General features: G+C 37.6%; 1 protein-coding gene across 6 annotated transcripts in view; it reads right to left on the bottom strand.

The window, feature by feature from the left end:
• ROBO1 (roundabout guidance receptor 1) overlaps positions 1-21,530 on the bottom strand; it is a 404,318-nt gene that overhangs the window by 5,598 nt on the left and 377,190 nt on the right. For 3 of the 6 annotated variants that reach the window (XM_067739205.1, XM_067739201.1, XM_067739202.1), the window contains 4 exons: positions 20,619-20,681; positions 14,866-15,272; positions 11,801-11,953; positions 4,265-4,573 (listed from right to left, as the gene is read on the bottom strand). In XM_067739205.1, the coding sequence (XP_067595306.1) occupies positions 4,265-4,573; positions 11,801-11,953; positions 14,866-15,272; positions 20,619-20,681 (932 nt within the window). The remainder of the gene's footprint in view (positions 1-4,264; positions 4,574-11,800; positions 11,954-14,865; positions 15,273-20,618; positions 20,682-21,530) is intronic. The other 3 variants (XM_067739203.1, XM_067739204.1, XM_067739206.1) reach the window with 1 other exon arrangement.

Below are 21,530 nucleotides of genomic sequence, written 5' to 3'. Positions count from 1 at the left end.
GGGTCCCTCAAACTCCACATGTTGAACATTGACTTCATCATGTCCACTTCTCTGAGATTTCTTCCCTCTCTGTATTCCCTAATGTAGCCAATGACATCACTCATCATTAAGATACCTAAGACAGAAAACTGGAATTATTTCAGGATCTTCCCTCCCTTCCAACAAACCTTCCCATAACCCTTAAAATGTATCTTTTCCACACATTCAACTATATAACATGTAAGGATGATTTTAACTCTAAGAAGTTTCCTGAATTTTCCCACTCACTCATCCCTGCTCCCACAGCTTGGTTTATATTCTCTACATCTCTTCTGGGGGTTGAAAATATCTTCTAACAGGTCTCTGCTTCTTAAGTTATTTCCCTCTAAACTGGCTTACTCAGGCACCTTCCTTTTATAGTAACTACAGGCTCTCTCTGATTTAAGCTTACGTTTACTGCAAGAGCTTCATTTTTACCACTTTACCATGTTTAATGTCTAGTAATACTGAATTTCTTACAGCCTCTTCAATGTACCTCAACCTTTCATGCTGACTTTCTCTTCCAGAACAATCTATCCACTCTTCTTACTTAAGCTAAATTCCACCCATCCTGGACACTCAGCTTATGGGTCATTTCCACCAGGAAAGATCAAGAAGTCTTTCTTTATATTCCATCTCCCACAAGACTGGGCTAATTTTCTCTTCTCTGGACTCTCAAGTATCAGAGCATCATAAACATTAACTGGGCATATAGCCTGAGAAAACCATAATTCAAAAAGAGTCATGTACCACAATGTTCATTGCAGCTCTATTTACAATAGCCAGGACATGGAAGCACCTAAGTGTCCATAGACAGATGACTGAATAAAGAAGACCTGGCAAATATATACAATGGAATATTACTCAGCCATAAAAAGAAATGAAATTGAGTTATTTGTAGTGAGGTGGATGGACCTAGAGACTGTCATACAGAGTGAAGTAAGTCAGAAAGAGAAAAACAAACACTGTATGCTAACACATATATATGGAATCTAAAAAAAAAAAGTGGTTTTGAAGAACGTAGGGGCAGGACAGGAATAAAGACGCAGATGCAGAGAATGGACTTGAGGACACAGGGAGGGGGAAGGGTAAGCTGGGATGAAGTGAGAGAGTGGCATGCCCATATATGCACTACCAAACGTAAAATAGATAGCTAGTGGGAAGCAGCCGCATAATACAGGGAGATCAGCTCAGTGCTCCGTGTCCACCTAGAAGGGTGGGATAGGGAGGGTGGGAGGGAGACGCAAGAGGGAGGAGATATTGGGATATATGTATACGTATAGCTGATTCACTTTGTTATACAGCAGAAACTAACACAACATTGTAAAGCAATTATACTCCAATAAGGATGTTAAAAAAAAAATATGAGTATACCTGTGAATCTATAGATACCTGTCTCCCTCTCTGACTATAAGCTCCTTGAGGTCAAGGTTCATGTTTCAGCAAAAATCTCAGAACTAGTACAATGCTTAATAACACAGTAGATGTTTGATATATGTAGAAATAAATTGAACTAACTGAGGTAAATATCAGCAAAAATATCAGACCCTGAAGTCTAGAAGACCACTCTCCTTAATTAAAAATAACCATTTGTTACACATGTAAATCAGGGAGCCTCTTTTATTATAAATAATGTAAATTGAATTATGAAGGTTAAAATTATAGCAATGTACAGAAATGATAATTAAAAGACACATAATTTCATCTCTTTGTTCTAATTACGCATACACCAAGATCTTTCCGAGTTGTAAAATTTTCTCCTGAAGAATTGAGCTTACTTTGGAGGAAGGTTGCCTATGAGCAGCAAATTGGTCTGCACTTTCAGCCAGACATAAATTTCATAATTTATGAATCACTACTTGGAGTATAATCACACAAAGTTAAAAGTTCAGATCACCTTTGGCTTAACTGACAAAAACAAGCAAAGTTTTTCAAACTTCAGATTGTGGTGATGTCACCAAGTACTCTGCGGTCACATAGGAATGCACAGTGTTACCATCATTTCACGGCTGAGTCCATGCCTGGATGAGGGATTCAGGCTTCTGTCACAGAACAAAGTGAAACTGTCTTCCATATTGAAAGGAAGTTGCTAATGACCAGATGCCCGTAGTAAATAGAACAATAGATTGATGTCTAATCTTACTAAAGTACAGCTTTGAAAATACAGTTGTAGTTAAAGTGCACTTACAGCCTTCTAAGATTCATTTCCCCATCATTCTTTCCTGATTCCTTCATCAATCACCTTCCTTTTCTTGTATCTCTTCTGCCTAAATAGTTTCTTCTCCTTATTCTATAATAATGTTCAAATACACTATCCTAAAACATTTTCACAGATTCTGCCTTCCTGTCAAACCCTACCTCGACCTCTCTTCTCCTTCCCAACCTTCTGCAAAGAGCCCATACTCATCACCCCTTTCCACAACTTCCATTCACTTTCCAGCCCCCTACAGGCAGGATTCTATTCTGACTACTCCACTAAAAACAGTTCTTTTAAATACAACCCACAAAAAACATTTTGTAAAATCTGTGTGTCCTCCACCCATTCTCTCACCCTCACCCCCATTCACACCCACCTTTCACTTCTGTGGCATTTTATAGTCCTTCCTATCTTAAAATATCTATCTCCATTCTTTCTAGGATACTATTATTTCTAGCTTGGATAGCTTGATTATTTTATATCACTGGGTAGATCCACCTCAGTTTCTATATAGAATGTCCCTCTGCCGAACATGTAAGTATGTATGTATGTATGTATTTTTATTGAAGTGTAGTTGATTTATAACATTATATTAGTTTCAGGTGCACAACGGAGTGATTCAATATTTTTATACATTAGGCTCTATTTAAAGTAATGGCTATATTCTCTGTGCTGTACAATATATTCTTGTAGCTTATTTATTTTATACATAGTAGTCTGTACCTCTTTATTCCCCATTCCTATCCCGCCCCTCCCCCTTTCCCTCTCCCCATGGGTAACCTTTAAATACAATCATCTCTGACTGTGGTGTGTTGGAGAGAGCTCACTTGTTCTCATAAGAGCTCACTGTACTCGTCTCCTCCCAACTCCACATACACTGATTTCATAGTAGTAGCTTGAAACTAGCCATTTTGGGAGTAATTGCACAACAGAAGTAAGCAAATGGCTACAAACTGGAGGTTTGTTTTGTTTTCTTTCCAGAGAACTGATTGTTAAACATTATCTACCGTATCACTCACTGCAAGATAATTTAGCTTTTGTAATTCAAACAATTTTCACCTCTGTGTTGCTGGTTCTAAAATCCACTCTCTACCTACAACCTTTCTCCTGATCTTTAAACTTAGTTCTCTAAGTTCTTATTGATTTTCTTCATATTTGTGTTCTTGTCAGTACCTTAATCCATTCATAACTGAAGTTATTTTCCACAAGACTTTTTTCCTTTTCCCCATTCTTCTTTACATTGGTTAATACAATTATGTTCCACTAGTCATAGAGAGCCATCTAGTTAACATCTGAGTAACTTTTCTTTTACTTCATTAGTTCATTTTACTTTTTTACATTCAATTAGTCACCAAGTCCTATAAGGTCTACCTCTGAAATGCCTATGTAGCTTGTTTCTCCTTCAAATTTGCATAACTGTTTTAATTCAGTGCTTTCATATTTTATACCTAGATTATTTTGCAATGTTCTGATACTTTCAGCTACCCAATTCCCGACTCTTCCTTCACTGTAGAGTGCTGTCACTTATTTTTTTAAAACACAAATCTGATTATGTAATTTCTTGATCAGATTTTTGGCTGGCTCATCACTGCCCATATCATAAATCCCAGACTCTTCAGAATAGTATTCCCTGCCTTCCCAGTCAGGCTAAACCACCTTTCTAGCTGTATCTTTTACCATTTGTCCCTGTCCCCAAGTATCTAATTCTCCAACCAAACTGTAAATAAGTATTCATCAAACATTCATTTTCCCACTTTCATATTTTTTCACCACTAATTTCCTTTGCCAGATATCCCCTTCTCCCTGTTTAACTTGTGGAAATCATGCTTTCCTTTAAAATTCAACTCAGTTGGCACCTCTCCAAGGAAGACTTGCATATGTCATGTATTAGAATTAACTGTATTCAAATTATCTGGGAGCATGCCTGTCTCCTCCAACAGAGAGCAAATTTCTAAATCTCACCCTTTGCACAGGATCCTAAAGAACCTAGCAGAGTACCATGCAAACATGTTCAATCTATATTTATTGGCTGCTTGACTAAATCAGTACCTTGGATGAGATGAGTCTTTGCTGGTGGAAGGTCTCGTTTTGCTGCCTTGTTTCCTCGTCCTTTCCCATCATTTTGCTGTTCCTGTGCTTCTCTGGGGTCACCTGGATTTGGTCGCATTTCAGCAACTTGTCTTCCATCCAATACTTCTCTCCCCTTGTAACTGCCTCCTTTTCTCTCTGATGATCTGTCTGTTCTCGTTTCTATGGAAGGGAGTTTTGGCACCATTACAGGTCGTACCTCCAGCTGTGCCTTGGATTGGGCAGTGGGTGACTTTATAGCAGGAGGTGGCACAGGAGGAGGTGGAAGATCTAAAAAGAAATATTTAAAATACTGTAAAAGTTTGCCACTTATAAAGTTGTCAACATTAGCATTGCCATTAGAGTCACATTCAACTGTGAGATAATATATCTTAAATGAACTGGAACAACTGAAGGCAACCAAGGAATAAGATGACCAACAATTTTAATGTACTCTCATTTTTATCTAGCACAGGAATATTGAATCATAGAGCTGGGACTTAGAGGTTATCTGGTCTTGGGATGGCTACCATGGTGGGTATGTATGCCATAACTTTCTCTACTGCAACCACGGCAGATTTTCCCAATTGATTTCAGCGTAATGTTGCTGATTCCAGATGGATACCCTTACGCTTGAGGCAATCACTTCAAATTGACTGAGGCTGGCACTTGAGTTGAGACCTATTTGCCATCCCTAATCCACCCTGAATCCTTTCTCATTTTGTAGATAGGGAAACTCAAACACACAGATCTTAAGTTATTTTCTAATCTTAAAGGTAAATATGATCAGAACCAGGACTAATGCCCCCAAATTCTTAATTTTTGGTTCAGTGTTGTTTATACTACTATTTCATTCTATCGGATGTTCACAATCTACCATTCACTGATGGGATCTCTCCACTTTGTATATGCACCCACAGATTTTAAACAAGATGATCACTAGTATAAATATAATTTAATCTATATCTATAATTATATATTAATATATTACACATAATTGGATATTATATATAATTCAACTTCTATTATAGACATACTTAAAGATAAAATTAGGCATAAAATTTGATTTCTAGAAAATTCATTTCCTTTAAGTGGTGTTATTTTTTAAAAATGACTCCTATGTACATACTCCAGGGAAAAGAAGTAAATAACCTAGTAATAGCTGGAAAGTTAATAGAAGACTATGAATAGCTTCCAGTTTTAGGCTGTTCTGGTGTAGTCTGGAGGATGGATTAAAAGGAAAGTCTTGAATCCAGGAGGCCAAGAAGTTATTTTAATAGCTCAGTAAGTAATGATAGGAGATAGAATTGTATTGTTGCCTGTTCAGATGGAGAGTAGATATGTTTGAGAAAGGAAAAGGAAGAAAAAATCAGTATTATTTAATGATCAATTGAATATAATAGGGGAAGACTATCCATTAGATAACTTTCAGGATTTTTGCCATAGTTGACTAGAGGAATGAGAGAAACATCTCTGAAGATGAGGAATATAGGGGTGAGGAAGAGATGGTTTGTAAGGGAAGAACGTGAGTTCCATTCTAGAAAAGTAAATAGGAGGAGCTTTTGAAGTATCCAGATAGAGATGTCCAGCAGGTCGTTGTACATAAAATCTGAATTTCAAGGGAGGTCAAAACCAGAGACACAGAGATTTGGGAATTATCAACATAGTTTTTTTCGTCATGACTTTAGAAATGGTAATGTTTCCATATTTGCAGAGAAATGTCTGTGTGATAGAATAAGTCAACTAAAACATGTACAGAACATGTATTAAATGCTTAGTTATTACAAACTTAACATTAAGATTTTCCACAAAAAATATACACTCACATGGTAAAAATTCAAAAGTACATAAAGACTAGGAAATACAATCCTTTATACCTCCCTACCTTCATTTCCAATCCTCAGTATTGGTGCAGAGGTAATCAGTTTGAATAGGTTTTTATAGATCATTCCAGAAATTATTTATGCATCTAAAGCAGGGCTGCCAAGTTGCAAAACTCCAGGGAACACCATTCACATTAGGAACTATGTAAAATGGCCACATCTGGGATTGTGTAGAGTGGCTGTCTGCTTTCTTAGTAACGTAAAAGGGATTGCACTTTTTTCACCTGTGTAGTTGTATACAGTCTTTCTTTCTTAGTAACGTAAAAGGGATTGCACTTTTTTCACCTGTGTAGTTGTATACATTTTCATATGTGTACATATAATTACCTCTTTTTATGAAAAGTTTGTATAATGTTCTGTTTTATGAATATATCATTATTCATATCAATCCCTACAGAGGAATATTTAGGTTATTTCCAGATATTTTACTATTATTAGCAATGGTCCACTGACTATCATTTACATATACCAGCATAATAAACTCTTGAATATTAAAATTGTGCCTTGAAAGTTCTTAATATAATAGCAAATTAAGGGTTCTAGGAAGCAACAGTTTTAATCTAGTATTTCTCATTATTTTATTTTTTTAAAAAATAATTAATCCTTTTCTTTTGTTCCTTAAGTAGATACGAATTTTTAAAAACTAATTTTCTTTTGACCTTATGTGCTATATAACTAAGGCATTAGAATTTGTTGTATTGGTTTTTGAAAGCAGAAAGCTTGAGGTACCATCTTACTACCAGCTGTTTTACTTAGGACTCCATTATTAAAAGTGGTCAGACTGTAACTTGCATTTTGTTGTTGTTGTTAGTTCTCACAGCTCACCATGTTCTCCTTTTCATGTAAACGGCCTCAATACTTTTTATCTAAAATGGGGGCCATGGGCTTCCCTGGTGGCACAGTGGTTGAGAGTCTGCCTGCCGATGCAGGGGACACGGGTTCGTGCCCCGGTCCGGGAAGATCCCAGGTGCCACGGAGCGGCTGGGCCCGTGAGCCATGGCCGCTGAGCCTGCGCGTCCAGAGCCTGTGCCCCGCAATGGGAGAGGCCACAGCAGTCAGAGGGCCGCGTACCACAAAAAAATTTTTTAAATAATAATAAAAATAAAATGGGGGCCAAAGTACAGTCCATAGCATTAATTTTCCCAAGAATCTGGGAAAATCAAAAGATTTTTTTGTCTTACAACATAAATTGCCGTTGTCACTAGTGTTGATTTTCCTCCTTTACGACTTTAACAATTTGTTTTAAAACAACACTTAAAAAAAAAGTACTATCATGATATTCTCCCTCATCTGCTGCTTGTTTATTAAAAACAACCAAAGAGTTAGAAGACAGATTGTAGTGAGTGGCTTAAAGCCAAGAGGCCCAAGGCTGAGCTGTTCTAAGTTCAGACTTGGCCTGGGACTGACAATGCGAGGAGAAAAGCCTAATTCAGAACATACCTGGAAGCAGAGCGAATGAGTGACTGCAGGCTCATTTCTGCACTATCTGCTTGCTACAAACTCAAACTGATTGCAAACACGGTTTATCAGGAAGCTGATGACTGCCACTATCATCAAATCGTAAAATGTCTGTGCTTATTGGATCGCAAAGCTGATGATTATCACTATCATAAGATCATACAAAGCCTTGGGAATCTATAACTCTTGAGACAAAATCTATTACTGGATGCTCTATATAGGTATATAGATACACCTGTATCTATAATACAGGTAGAAAAAGAGAAGAGAATCCAATGATATTTCTAAGAGTTCTAACTTCCTGCATATAATTGCCACTGTATATAAGTGACAGAGGGGAATGCTGGTGGGCATAATTTCTTAATATAAACAGATTACCAAATAAATTCTTTTTTAGGTATTGTAAAATCCCTGAGTCAAATCAGGGATTATCATAGTATAAACAATTCTATATTTCATAAAGTGATAAATAGTACTTTCATCCAGTTCATACCCCTAATAGCTAAAATTGGGTTTAACAAATGGGATTATGGAACTCATATATATGTATAGACTCTTCCTTTATACAATCATATAAACACCATTCTTTATACAAGACTGTCTAAATACCAATATAATGCATGTAAAGTAATACGTAAGAACATACACATGGAGACAATTCTGCCGGCGTTAACTCACTATGGAGATCCAGCACTCTATTTACTTAACTACTTAAATTCCCAGACCTTGTAATTAATGATATATCAAGTCAAAACAGCATCATTCCAAAGAGGGTGGTGAATTTATAATTTATGAAAAGTAGAGCTGGAGAAATAATGTAGATTTGGTTTTTAAATCAAGTATGTAAATGCTTCAGAAGGGGTTGAAAAGCAGTGGAAAGAATCAATTAGAAGGTCCTAGAAATGCACTTATGCTTGGCTTTAACTCGATAAAAGTCTGACTGATAAATATTCATATATTTTAATACTACCCTTCATCTGGGTTAAACTTGGAAGCGGCAAATATGAAATAAATAAAGAGTTGGATTCTGCCTGTCAGTGTGTCAATAGCATGCAGCCTTCTGCTTTGCAATGAGTACTCCCTGAGTGTTTATGAGACCCAGAATTTACCTGCAAAAAAGGTATGGCACAGTGCCATGGATTAGGGGCTTGTGGGCTGTTACGGGCTGAATTGTGTCCCCTCCGAAATTCACATGTTGAAGTCCTCATTCCCAGTGCCTCAGAATGTGACTTGTATTTGATGACAGGGTCTTTAAAGAGGTAACTAAATTAAAATGAGGTCCTTAGGGTAGGCCCTAATCTAACCTGACTGGTGTCCTTATAAGAAGAGGGCACATACATTCACTGAGGGAAGACCAAGTGAAGACACAGGGAGAAGGTGGTCATCTACAAGCCAAGAAGAGAGGCTTCAGAAGAAACCAACCCTGCCTACACCGTGATCTTGGACTTTTAGCCTCCAGAACTGTGAGGAAATAAATTTCTGTTGTTTAAGTCACCTAGTTTCTGGTACTTTCTTAGGATAGCCCTAGAAAACTAATCAGAGCTGACTGACAAGGATCATCACAAATTACTCTTTATCATTTGAGACCCAGCCACTCTTTATCTCTCCTTATAGAATTTACAAAAATTCTGCAAAGGAAACTGATAATTTGAACAAAATTGACAAAGTAAAGATGCTGCACACTCGACTGACATACCATAGGCTGAAAATAGCTCACATAAGAAGTCTATTGAAAATAATCAAACTCATCCATCACAGTTGATGTATTTTAATCATAAAAAGCAAAAACGAAAGAACCTCCAGGTCTTACTAATATATTTAATTCTCATTTTCACAACTGGCAGCTCTTTAAATTCTTTCTTTCCCTTTCCTCTCTCTCTTTCTTTAATAACTGTACAAATTGTATCTGCAATTGAGTTTCTTCATGAATGAACTGTAAATAGTTTTTTCAAAAAATGAGAAAGTGATTTCTGATAAAATGATGTTTGTTTCCATGCTATAATCAGTACTATCAAGAGTATGTGCATTTCTTTTATTGGGTGCATTAAGAAGTATCTGCATTTAAGTGATTATGGTTCATCAATATGCATTATGGAAATGTATAAAATAACACATAGCTTTGTTATTTTTTTTGTTACCGAATCAGAAAGCATCCAGAATTATATTCAAGACTTGTTAGTACAGTAAACATAACTAAAAGACAGTTGGTTATCAAAATGCTAAAAGGAAGGTAAAGCTAGTATTTAAAAAACAGCTTTAGTTGTATCTCAATTTTGTCTATTTCTGTGACTTAGAGAAAATAATTACTGGCTTCTACATTGTGGTATATATTATGACTACTCTGCATAATCACTTGTGAAATGAACATTTAGAAATTTAAATAATATTTATTAACTTTTTCGCTTTCAAATATTTTAACATATTTCTTTGGTATTTCTGAAATTAACTTAAAAAATAACTTGGTTGCTTCATCATTCAATTTAATAGCTGTTATTCAGGGATTAGTTAGAATTTATATTTAATTATTAAACACACTGAAATAAGTACTACAGAACGTGGGGCAATAAATATAGATCACAATTTTCAAGCACAGTGTAATTTGTAACTGCAACACTATGCCCTTTAACTGGCATGTTTACATTATTTAAAGCATTTTTTTTTATTGGAGTATAATTGCTTCACAATACCGTGTTAGTTTTAAAGCATTTTAAAAAGCATCACTCAATGCCAGAAGCCCCTTGAAACAAGTATAAATAAGAGGTAGAAAGAGCTACACAAACCTTTAGGCTAGGTTTTTTCCCTGATGTATTCAACCTAGATGTATTTACATCAAGGTTTGATGTTTGACCAGTTTTCTCTTAGGAGCACTCTCTTCTAGATAATAAAAACTGATAGAAGAGCTATAAAACTTGTAAGATGCCATTATAGGGATCCCATAAATGTAAAACTGCCAATACAGTTTGGGGATTTACACCTAGTGTTTGTCCCTTCACAGAGGGAAACATGCACAAAGCCACTATAATAACCCTTCAAAACCGGATAATATTCTGACAGCTCAGTTTCGCTGACAGAAGAGTCCTGGGCAGGATCCAGGAGGCCCAGGTGCGCTGTGTCATGCCAGTATTTAATGTAGTCTAATATCAGATAGATGCTAGTGAGAGAAAATACTCCGAATAAAGTATAGATAATAGCATGGACAGCCACTCATTGCAAAATTACTTGTGCTCATCATGCTGTGAGCTTTGTATTAAATTTTTTCTGTCAAGTGGCAGGAATCAGAGAAGTGCCTCAGAAAACCTTCCTTGTAACCTTGGATAAGGATCTATAACATTGGTCTTTCATATGGTAGTGGAAAATGATGCCCTTTGCGAAACATTGCTGACTGGTAATGAAGGTTCTATCAGGTTGGGGAACAGCGCCTGTGATAATCTTCTCCCCCCAACCCTTTAGCAGGTTCAGCAAACTTGACAAGATGGGTGAGTCTGAGAGAATTTATCTTACGTGAATTTCCAACAAAGCCCTTGGGGTTGTTTTATAAAACGAGAAGGTGGCAGTTTAATAAATGCCGGGCCACCTGAGGCACTTTCATTAAAGGCTTTCTCTAGAAAACATCACTATGTTTGCGGTATTCTCCTGTGCTCCCTGGAGAATACAAGCCTTACTTCTTCAGTGAGAATGGATACTGTATGTGAAGGCATGAAAGAAGATGATTCATTTGCATTTTGGGGCACAGACTAACTGTTCATATCATCACTATAGTTAGAATTTATGTTCAAATGAGCTTATTGTCTTCTATTTGAATGCAAAATTCACCAGGAAAAAAACGTGAGGACATTTCAGAAGAGTTATCGGTGAATGTGATGAAGGTTAACCCTATGCCATGACTTCAACTACAATAATGTCTATTTGTTTAAGACTATATAATAACCTTTTAAGAATATTAAAAGTATTATACATTGTTTTACTTTCTGAAATAACCTACTTACTAGAAAACTTCAGGGACTTGAGATGCCTGACAAGATATGGAAGTCAATCATTCCTATAAGTAATATGAGGCTTACTGTTTAATGAATTTTTAATGTAATTTCTAATGTCAGTGGATGCATTTTCAAGTCCTGGAGAGCCAGGGTAAAGAGGAGAGATTCATAGATGTTTCCATACATTTCAATGGACTTACCATCTGTGTAGGCTTCTCTGCGCAGATGTCCTGGCTGGTGTTTTTGTTTCTTGGCTGGTCTAGCCTTCTGTACTACCGCAGCACTCATGTTGCTGTCTGTGGAAACAGGACTTGTGGGTCTAGGACACTGGGATGCATGAAAATGTCGGCGGCCTGAGGAAAAATATCAGAGCCAAACTCACCAATAAAGTTTAATTTAATTTAACACTAATAATCAAAATAAAACACTAAAACTATAAACATCCCTAATTAAAAAAAAAAAGCTTAAATAAACTATTCTAGTAAACAATAGGATTCTTCTTATTCTGCTTGAGCTATCCACTGGAAAAAATACCCTAAAAGCATTTGCAGGCTCTTTCTTTTAACCATGGTACCTTTATTCTGATACCTATTTATTAAAGAAAAGCATTTTGACTGTTGCATCTACCTTCACTAAAGTGTTATGATTAAGCAAAAATGTTAATTAAATTTTTACATAATATATCCAATGTCTGTTGCTTTCTCAAAAGGAATAGCCAGGGCCCTTAAGAAATTCATATTCTAAGAATGAACGGTACAAAATACATCCCTTATTTTAATTAAATATGTTTGTGCTATTCTTTGAAGACAGATTCCTAGTATCTTAATACATTCTCAGATATTTTCTCTTAAGGTGGCCTGGAATTAAGCTAGCTCACGTATTCAGACCTGCCAAAAATTACTCACACCCCTTTTCTCTCACAAGATATTTATTTGCTGGTTATGGATATTTAAAGTGACCCCCTCCAGAGACTTTTATATTTTTTGGTGATGGTATAGGTAGTTGTTTTCGGTTATTTGATTTTAGAGGGACAATATTCACAGGTGATAAATGAATCTGCTAATCAGACATGGTGCACTGCGGTGCTCTCCAATTCTCTGGCTTTTTCTTACAGAGACATATTACAACAGCACAAAATATTTAATCCATAATGGCAGTGGAGATCTATTGGCCCTACACTTGACCTTTGTTATTTTGGTTCCTTGAAATTCCAGAGATTCAAATCCAGAACTTTCTGTTGTACTACAAGAAACCTCAGAGAGACCTAGACAATATGTGTTTTGGCTATAAACAGAAGAAGCCACATCTAGTAAAATCAACACATTTAAATGTGCTAACGGAAGCATATTAAGTAAAAGACATTAATGCAGCCAAGTGAGAAGCAATGTGATTGGATTATTCATTCATATTAACTTCAAGTCATATGATAAGCAGCACCCTTTCCTGAAAAGAACACTTTAATAAGCAGAGTCCAATGCCTGTTTAGTTCATTATAATTATGAACCGAACGAAAACCAGAAGAGCCACTAAATTACAGTACAATAAAATATTAAACCAAACTCTTTTTAGCTATGATGGAGACTATTACAATTAAAGTTACATATCCATGAAAAGAGAATTAGGGCTGAGACTGAACCCATTACTCATTCTATTGTGTAAGGCCATCTACTGCTCATAGACCCTAAGGCATAAGGTCGTTCGCAGATGCATTTTCGACATTATTTCTATGTCTTGTTGATTTAATGAACTGAAACACACGCTTAATGCAATCTGAAAGCAGTAGTTTGAGATGCTTAATTTCACTTATTTATTTATTTTTTTACAGAAGATTAAAAAATAAGGAGAAACAAAAGCTATATATAAAGTTAAATGTTATTTATTTATTAGGAACGATAGATATGTTTGCATACTTATTTTATTATACCCAGAAGCAACTAGGAGAGAAAAAGGAAATTTGGTTGAATATCATAAAGTATAGGGCTGGCTGAAATAAGTACGCATTCTATGATAATAGTTTGAGAGATATTAGACATTCTTTTTTCCTGCAACACATTTCTGATAAATAATATATAGGAAAAGAAAACTTTATGATGTGAGTTAAATTTTCTCTGAATATATTCTACACTGATAAGAAATAATGACCAATCCAATATCTGAAGAGAACATGGAAAACTACCAATGTGATAGTTATTAAACTAAGAAAAATAGAACAAAATAGCAATTATTGATTTGTTGTGATGGTCTTTCTCAGAAATAGCTCTCTTTTTGACCACATTATTTTTATTCTATTCATATTTTCTTGGTTACCAGAAATATATATACACTCAACATGTATATGAATGTATATATGTACATATTCCATTATACAGAAATGAAAATCATGTGATAAATGTATGATTTAAATTAAAATTTTTTTCTTTCTCATATTATTTACTTTCTAAACAGAGTTGGGAGTGGGAGATAAGTAAAAATGGGTTAAAACATAAGAATGGATATACAGTAATTAAAAACAGGCTACTGGCAATGAAAAGGGAAAATAGATGGAAAAAATACATAAGCGTTTGGATTAACTTGCTCTCCAAATTATTAGATTAACAATGTATACTTTAAGTGTCAAACATACTTATGCTTGAAAATGTGTGTATAGTACAAACGTCTTTATATCTTCTCAATTAAATGAGTGTTCTAATTGAGAGGGCATGAAGAGAATAGGGGTTAAGGAGAAACAGCCCAGTTTCCAATGGTTGAGTGTCCCCTCCGGACATTTATCTATTTCTCCTAGACACTTTCTAATTAAATGGGAGGAGAGAACTACCTCAATGAATTTTATTTTGGTGACTTTTTACATCTTAAAAAAACCCATATAACACAAACCTCATTTAATTGACCATATACATTCCAAAAGAAATTGTACATATATTTGCTAAGACTATCTTAAAAATGAAGACTTTTCAGGTAGCTTCACTCACATTACATAGGATTTATTAAATAAAAATAAAATAGAAGATTTATTAAATAAAAATAAAATAGAAGATTTAAAAAGCCTGTTATGAAAAAGGGAATAAGCAAGCTACATCATCATCTTGGACCTTGGTTTCCTTAGGCAGCCAAAAAAAAAAAAAGAGTAATAATAGTTGCATTTCATATAGGACATAAGATTATGGATCTCCATAATCAGCAACATACGATTATGGATCTCCAATCAGCAACTGACAAATGCACATCGAATTTTCTTTCCCAGCTTGGAGAAAAGCGGACGACTTACCAGCAGCATCCTGCATTTGGCGCCGTGCCACTTTCAGACCAGCGTACTCTGCTGCTGCTGCCACTGCCTGGGCAAAATCGGCATCGGTGAAAAAGGAGCCGTCAGAAGAACTAACACTGGAGCGTCCGCTGGAAATGTTGTCCTCCTCTGAGGCTGAGCCCCAGCCATTGATCATGGACCCAGTGACAGAGCTCTCCAGGTCCCCAACACTGGAGGCAGGGGTCTGCTCAAGCCCGCGTAACAAAAGCCTTCTGGTCTGCATCTTGGCTACTTCCATGTCGGCTTCGTCTTCTTCCTCTTCTGGCGCATCCGTATCCATATCTGAGACAAGGGGTCCTGAAATGTAGCCGTAAGTATGGGGTGGGGAAATCGGCCGTGGAGGTGGAGGAGGGCTCACCGGCTGCCGTCTGCAGGAAAATGAATAAACAGGTATGGCTTAGCTCATTACTTAGGACACAAAAGCATAAATTAACCAAGAAATTCACAAGTCTTTGCTTCCGTGGAGATAATTTGTTCAGGAAAAACAACGGTAAATCAGAGCATGTGTATGTTTTATTCTGAGTTGTAAGAAATTTACCTCAAAACCAGAGGTACTTTTTTAAAAATTTTTTTGCGGTACGCGGGCCTCTCACTGTTGTGGCCTCTCCTGTTGTGGAGCACAGGCTCCGGACGCGCAGGCTCAGCGGCCATGGCTCACGGGCCCAGCCGCTCCGTGGCATGTGGGATCTTCCCGGAACGGGGCACGAACCCGTGTCCCCTGCATCGGCAGGCGGACTTTCAACCACTGCGCCACCAGGGAAGCCCCAGAGGTACTTTGAAGCATGGTGGGCTACCTTTTGATTCAAGCTTAATAGAAATATACTCATCTATCTATAAGTCTCCTTACGTTTTATCTTTTGGATTACGTTCAGTTAAAACAGGGGTAAGTAATACCTATTTCAAAATTGACATCTATGTATTTGTCCTAAAGTGTATGGAATATTATTGACAGCTTATTATGACCAAAGACAGCAGACATCAGTCCTGAAACAGGCTGCTCCATAAACATATAAACATGTTCCTTTCCCTTTCCTTCATTGCCACTCCCACCATTGTAAGCAAATGGACTCATTCATTTTGACTATAGAGAGTAGAATTTTATAGGATTAAAAAATTATGCACTGAGCATATGACACAATTTCCTTTAGATTTTAGTCTATTAACAAGGTCTAAGAGCCAAGAGCAGTTTTTCTCCAAATTACTTACTTATAAAGATTATTAGCCATCTGCAAGTATATTGCTTTTACCATTATTCCACCTGTTTAACAAAATGCTTACAGGTATTTTTCTTGATGCTCTGGAAGTTAAGTGCCAAAGTTCAGGACAAAATAAAGCAGTACCCTACAATTTAAGTTCACAGTTACCAATAACTGGTTTCAACCATCTCTCCACAGATCTGGGGAACATCAGTGAAAAGCAGTCCTCCTACCCTCCAACACCATCACACACAGTGAATATAAGATGACTGAGAAGGTAGAGAGCTTTTGGACATTAGTGGAAAGCAAGGTTTGTGGAAATAAGCTATTCCCAAGGCTGGAGAATGCCAAGAGATTAACTCCTAATTAGGAAAGTGCCTGAAAAAAGGGATACATATAGTGATTTCCACTTGGAGGACTACTTAGTGATGTGCTCAACAGTCCCAGTGCTCTCTAAGCAAGGTTAAAAAGATGACATAAGGGGAATATCATTTGGAAGAGTCATGACAACACCTCATCAAATTCTGTGCTCCTGAGAAGTAAAGAGGATAGATTCCAAATAAGCCTGCCGACCTGAGCACTAGTGTTGGAGGGTAAGTGACATTAGGATCTAGTGTAATCTGGTGACCCTATGGCTTGGGAGGCTAGGAGAGATATGGCATGAATGCCACTCACTGGTAGTCCATCTGAAGATGTGGCTAAATTGTTCAAGGACTACAAATGCCTATCGATGCTGTCCAGGACTGAGTCCTTCATCAGTGGAGGAAGTTGGTGCCAGCCCCCTTCCCTCACCATTCTTGTGATACTCAGAGAGCAAGATGAGACAGAACAGTCAGTCGGGCTAACCAAAGAGAAGATCGGATCCTCATCTACTTTGCTCTTTTTATGTGCCCTTTTCCTCGCCTTAGCGCTTGGGAGAATGCACTGGGAAGAGTGAGGAAGGAAGTGATTAAAAACAGAACACACCCATTACTCCATGCCACCATGGCCACAGGCATGTGCAATCTGCAAAAAAATCTGGTAATGCATGATTATGGTTTTAAAATTAACAGGACCGGGTCTTAAATTAAAAGAAAGCAAACAAACAAAAAAAATCATATAGGATCTGGTCAAGATCTAACTTAGGGACCTGCTATAGAGAGGGAAACGGAAGTTCAATATAGCACAGTGGTTAGGGTGGCATGGCAGTTGTTCGAAGAAAAAAGTGTTGTGCTTTTTATCCCAATGAATTGAGGCACTTCAATAAACATGTTTTATTAACACAAATGGAAAGCATTAAAAATGAATGATTACTAAAATACTACAGTTAACTAATTTATTGAGCACCTACTTTGCAGCTAAGTATTTTACAACGTTAACTCATTTAATTTTCTCAACAACTTTCCAGGGTACTTATTTTATTATTATTTTAACAGATAAGGAGATTGAAATTCAGAGGACATTGAAATTAAGGACCTTCCCAAAGTTCCCACAACTAGTATGTATCAAATTTAGAATTTAATCCCACATTCCATTTCCAAGGCCATGGCCTTTCCTCTAAGAATGGTGCTATTACACACATATATACACACATACACATATATATATACATATGTGATATATATACACATACACAGTTCTTCAGTGTAATGTGTTATTTTTCATTTCTGGGTCGTTTCTAATGCATCTGTGTGTGGCACTAGAAGAAACATGAAGAATATGCCAAAGCTGAAGTTATTTAAGAGATTAAAATGGATAATTGTTTCAATATGGAGTGTGTTACACACACAGGATGAAAACCTTTATTTAATTTGGATTGTTATAAAATACCATACTTAAAAGTCAATTTACAGTCTTTGTCAGCAGGCACACCCAAAATACAAGAAACTTCTTTTTTAAATACATGTAAGACTTTTTAGCACAAAAGGGACTATTTTGACCATCAGTGAAGGGATGTAAGACAGCCAACTTCACAATGAAAGGATGCTAGCATTGTTGTATTTGGATAATTCACATTCTGTGAAGCAGAAACATCTTCATGTTAAATGAGGGCTGGCTTTTAACTACTATCACCCTGTACAAATGCTGAGGAAAGACAGAAAAATTTATTCAAGCCATCTGTAAACAAGGCAAGCCCAGGGAACGTGTGATAAACCTGTACGGTTTGAAATATGTAATATACTCTATTTGAAAACAGAAAGCTATTTCAAGATGCTGCACTCAAGTGGGACTTGCCACAAATGAACCTCAACCCTCTCAGTTTTTCCCCCTGAGGGGTTTCAATGTCTTCTGAAATAATGTACAGCTACATGGCTGCTAATCACAACACTCTAGGCTCCTGCAAAAATGATGCCTTCATAAGCATGTTCAAGAGAAGAAGGGAAAAAGTCCATTGATTTATGAAAGCAGGTATTTATATAGTTTACCACATAGCATTTACCAGGCAAAAGATGGAAGGGGGAAAATACATACCTTTGAGATTTTTTTTAAAAACTGGTATAGTTTCAATACTTTGTATAATTAATCATTAACTGGTTTGTAAACAGACAAAATATTTAATTTTTCTTGGCCTTCTTTCTTTTCCTTCCAATTATATCATACTCAGTTCATCTACAGTAATAAAATATCTATAAATTTCCTGTTCCATACATAAAATTTCCTTTTACTTTTCAAGAGATTTTTTTTCACTAAATATCAACTACAGTAAACTCAATAGCACCAGACACTTTTGAAAACAGTATATGTAAATACATTTAATTTTATTATTTTCATAGTTATTGTCTGAAAAGAGAGAAGATTCCTATTATGCTGGTCATCTAGTTTATCTAGTTTTGGACAAAAAATGGAATATCTCAGAAGCTAATGAGAATGCCCAAACTGTAATATCCATAATAATGCAAGTATGAAATACTTATCTAGTTAAATATTGCAAAGTTATAATGGTTTTAGCTCAGTAATTTCTTATTCATTACACTATTTATAATGCCCCTAATCAGTAAACATAAAAGTAAAAAACGGGGCTTCCCTGGTGGCGCAGTGGTTGAGAGTCCGCCTGCCGATGCAGGGGACACGGGTTCGTGCCCCCGTCTGGGAAGATCCCACATGCTGTGGAGCGGCTGGGCCCGTGAGCCATGGCCGCTGAGCCTGCGCATCCGGAGCCTGTGCTCCGTAACGGGAGAGACCACAACAGTGAGAGGCCCGAATACCACAAAAAAAACAAAAAAAAAACGCAAAAAAAGTAAAAAATGTATTCATTCTTTACTGTGTACTAACTATGGTGAAGGAACTTTTAGGTTCTGAGACCAAAGGGATCACAAGGACACGGCTTAGGGAATGGTTTACCGATTATACTTTAAGACATGGAAGGATTCGATTTTAAGGCACTCATACTTAGTAAAGCTAACTATGTATCAGTCCGTGGCAGTATTTTGCAAAGATGCCCATAACAATATCTTCCATCCACAATGCTCTTCTGGGATGAGAACCTGCTATCCCTCCATCGAGAGAAGGAGTTTAGTTCTAAGTTCCTGAGTCTGGGTGGACCCTGTGACTGCTCTGACCACAGAACGTGGCAGAAGTGAGACTGTGCCAGTTCTGAGTGTAGCTCTTAACTGGCCTGGCAACTTCCTTTCCCTGCCACATAAGAAGTGCCACTCCGCTGAGATCGCCATGTCACGAGAAGCCTGGGCTGTGGTGGAGAGCCCCTGGAGGATAAGACTCCATAAGGAGCCAGAGAGAGGTCACGGAGCACTGAAACGTCAGGCATATAAGTGAAGAAACTCACTTCAAAGTTGATCTCACAGCCCCAAAGACCAGAGGAAGCCATGTGGGTTGGCGATGAATTGCCCAGGTGAATCCTTTCAGAATTCCTGACTCATGGAGTTGTGAGTAAAACAAAACAGTTTTAGGTGATTATGTTTTAGTGTAATTTGTAGGCAGCAATAGAAACAGGAACTTAGGGACTATGCTAGAAATTCAGCTAAATAAAATAGATATGTTCCTTGCCTGAAGGGGCTTAGAGTCTAGCGGAGGAGACAATTAATTAAATACGCAATGGTAATGCAGTATTCACAAAGCTCCACGACAGAAGATATCTAGGGCACGGTGGGAACACATAGAATTGGCTTCAATCTCAGAGCTGGGACGTCAGGGAAAGATTCTAATGAGAGCATCTGCCATTTAATCGTGGATCTAAAGGATATGTAAGTGTTAGCTCCAAAAAAAGAGAGGGGATAATGGTGTCCCAGGAAGATGAGAAGGCAAGTGGTAAGACCTCAAAGTGGTTGAGAGTGAGGCAGGAGATAGATGGGCCCCAGGCTGAGCGCCTGGAGTTTGTCCCCTGTGGACAGATATACCAAGATGAAGACAATAGCAGGAGGGAGGAGAAGCTGAGCCCTGCCCAGATGAGAGATAAAGAGACCACATATTCCTCATTCTCCAAGTCAAGGAGACCTTCCCGACTACACACACACAGAAAGGCTCCTTGAAGGACAAAAATGCAGGGGGGGCGCCACCCCATAGTAAGCAATGTCAACCTACCCACAGGCCTCTTCGCTGGAATCCATCTTGGCTAAGAGATGGGCACGCACACATGGGAGGACCCTGAAATAAACCAAATACTGACTCAGAGCCAGGCAAAGCAAGATGATTGGCCAAAGGAAACCTGGAAGAAATGCCCCACGTAAGAGATTCAAACTACCACGAGGGTGCAACTCTCTCTCTGAGCCCGCCTGTGTGTGCCTATTCACACGTACTCTTTTTCCCTCTAATAAACACTTCACTTGTTTCACTACTTTCTGTCTCTTTGTGGAAATTTATTTGTCCCTGGCCTTGCCACTGGCCACTGGTCCCTGGTGGTCTAGTGGCTAGGATTCAGCGTTCTCTCTGCTGCGGCCTGACTTCGGTCTCTGGCCGGGGAACCGAAATCCTTCTTCAAGCTGCTGCAGGCTGAGGCCACCCAAGATCAAGAGCACTGGTCATTCCAGGAACTGGAAGAAACTTAGAGTAAAGGCAACAGGAACAGGGAGGGGGGGAGTGGCAATGGGTAGGCAAAGGAAGGCATGCAGCGGTCAGGTCACAAAGGGCCTTGATTGCTACATTAAGGAATCTTGCCTTTATTCTAAGGGAAATGAGAAGTCATTGAGAGATTTTAAGCAATGGAGAGACTTGATCAGTGTCGCATTTTAGGAAAATGCCTCTGCACAGTCTGCAGCAAGAAGATTAGATTGAAGAAAGGGCAAGGCTAAAGGCAACAAAGACCACTTATGGACCATTATAGTAATACAGGCAAGAGAAAATGGCTGCAGGAAGTAGGGAAGTGCCTTTATGGCTGGAGATACATGTATTGCTCTGAGTGATATTCAAGCAGTAAAAATCTGCAGGAACAGGTACTTGGATATAAGGGTCTGATTCTCTAGAATGAAATCTGTAGAGAAATACCTGGCCATCTTT

Source organism: Pseudorca crassidens, chromosome 5 (genome assembly GCF_039906515.1).
Source record: "Pseudorca crassidens isolate mPseCra1 chromosome 5, mPseCra1.hap1, whole genome shotgun sequence".
NCBI classification, from domain to species: Eukaryota; Metazoa; Chordata; class Mammalia; order Artiodactyla; family Delphinidae; genus Pseudorca; species Pseudorca crassidens.
The sequence above is the reverse complement of the archived record's forward strand: the minus strand, read 5'-3'. Positions and strand labels throughout refer to the sequence as shown.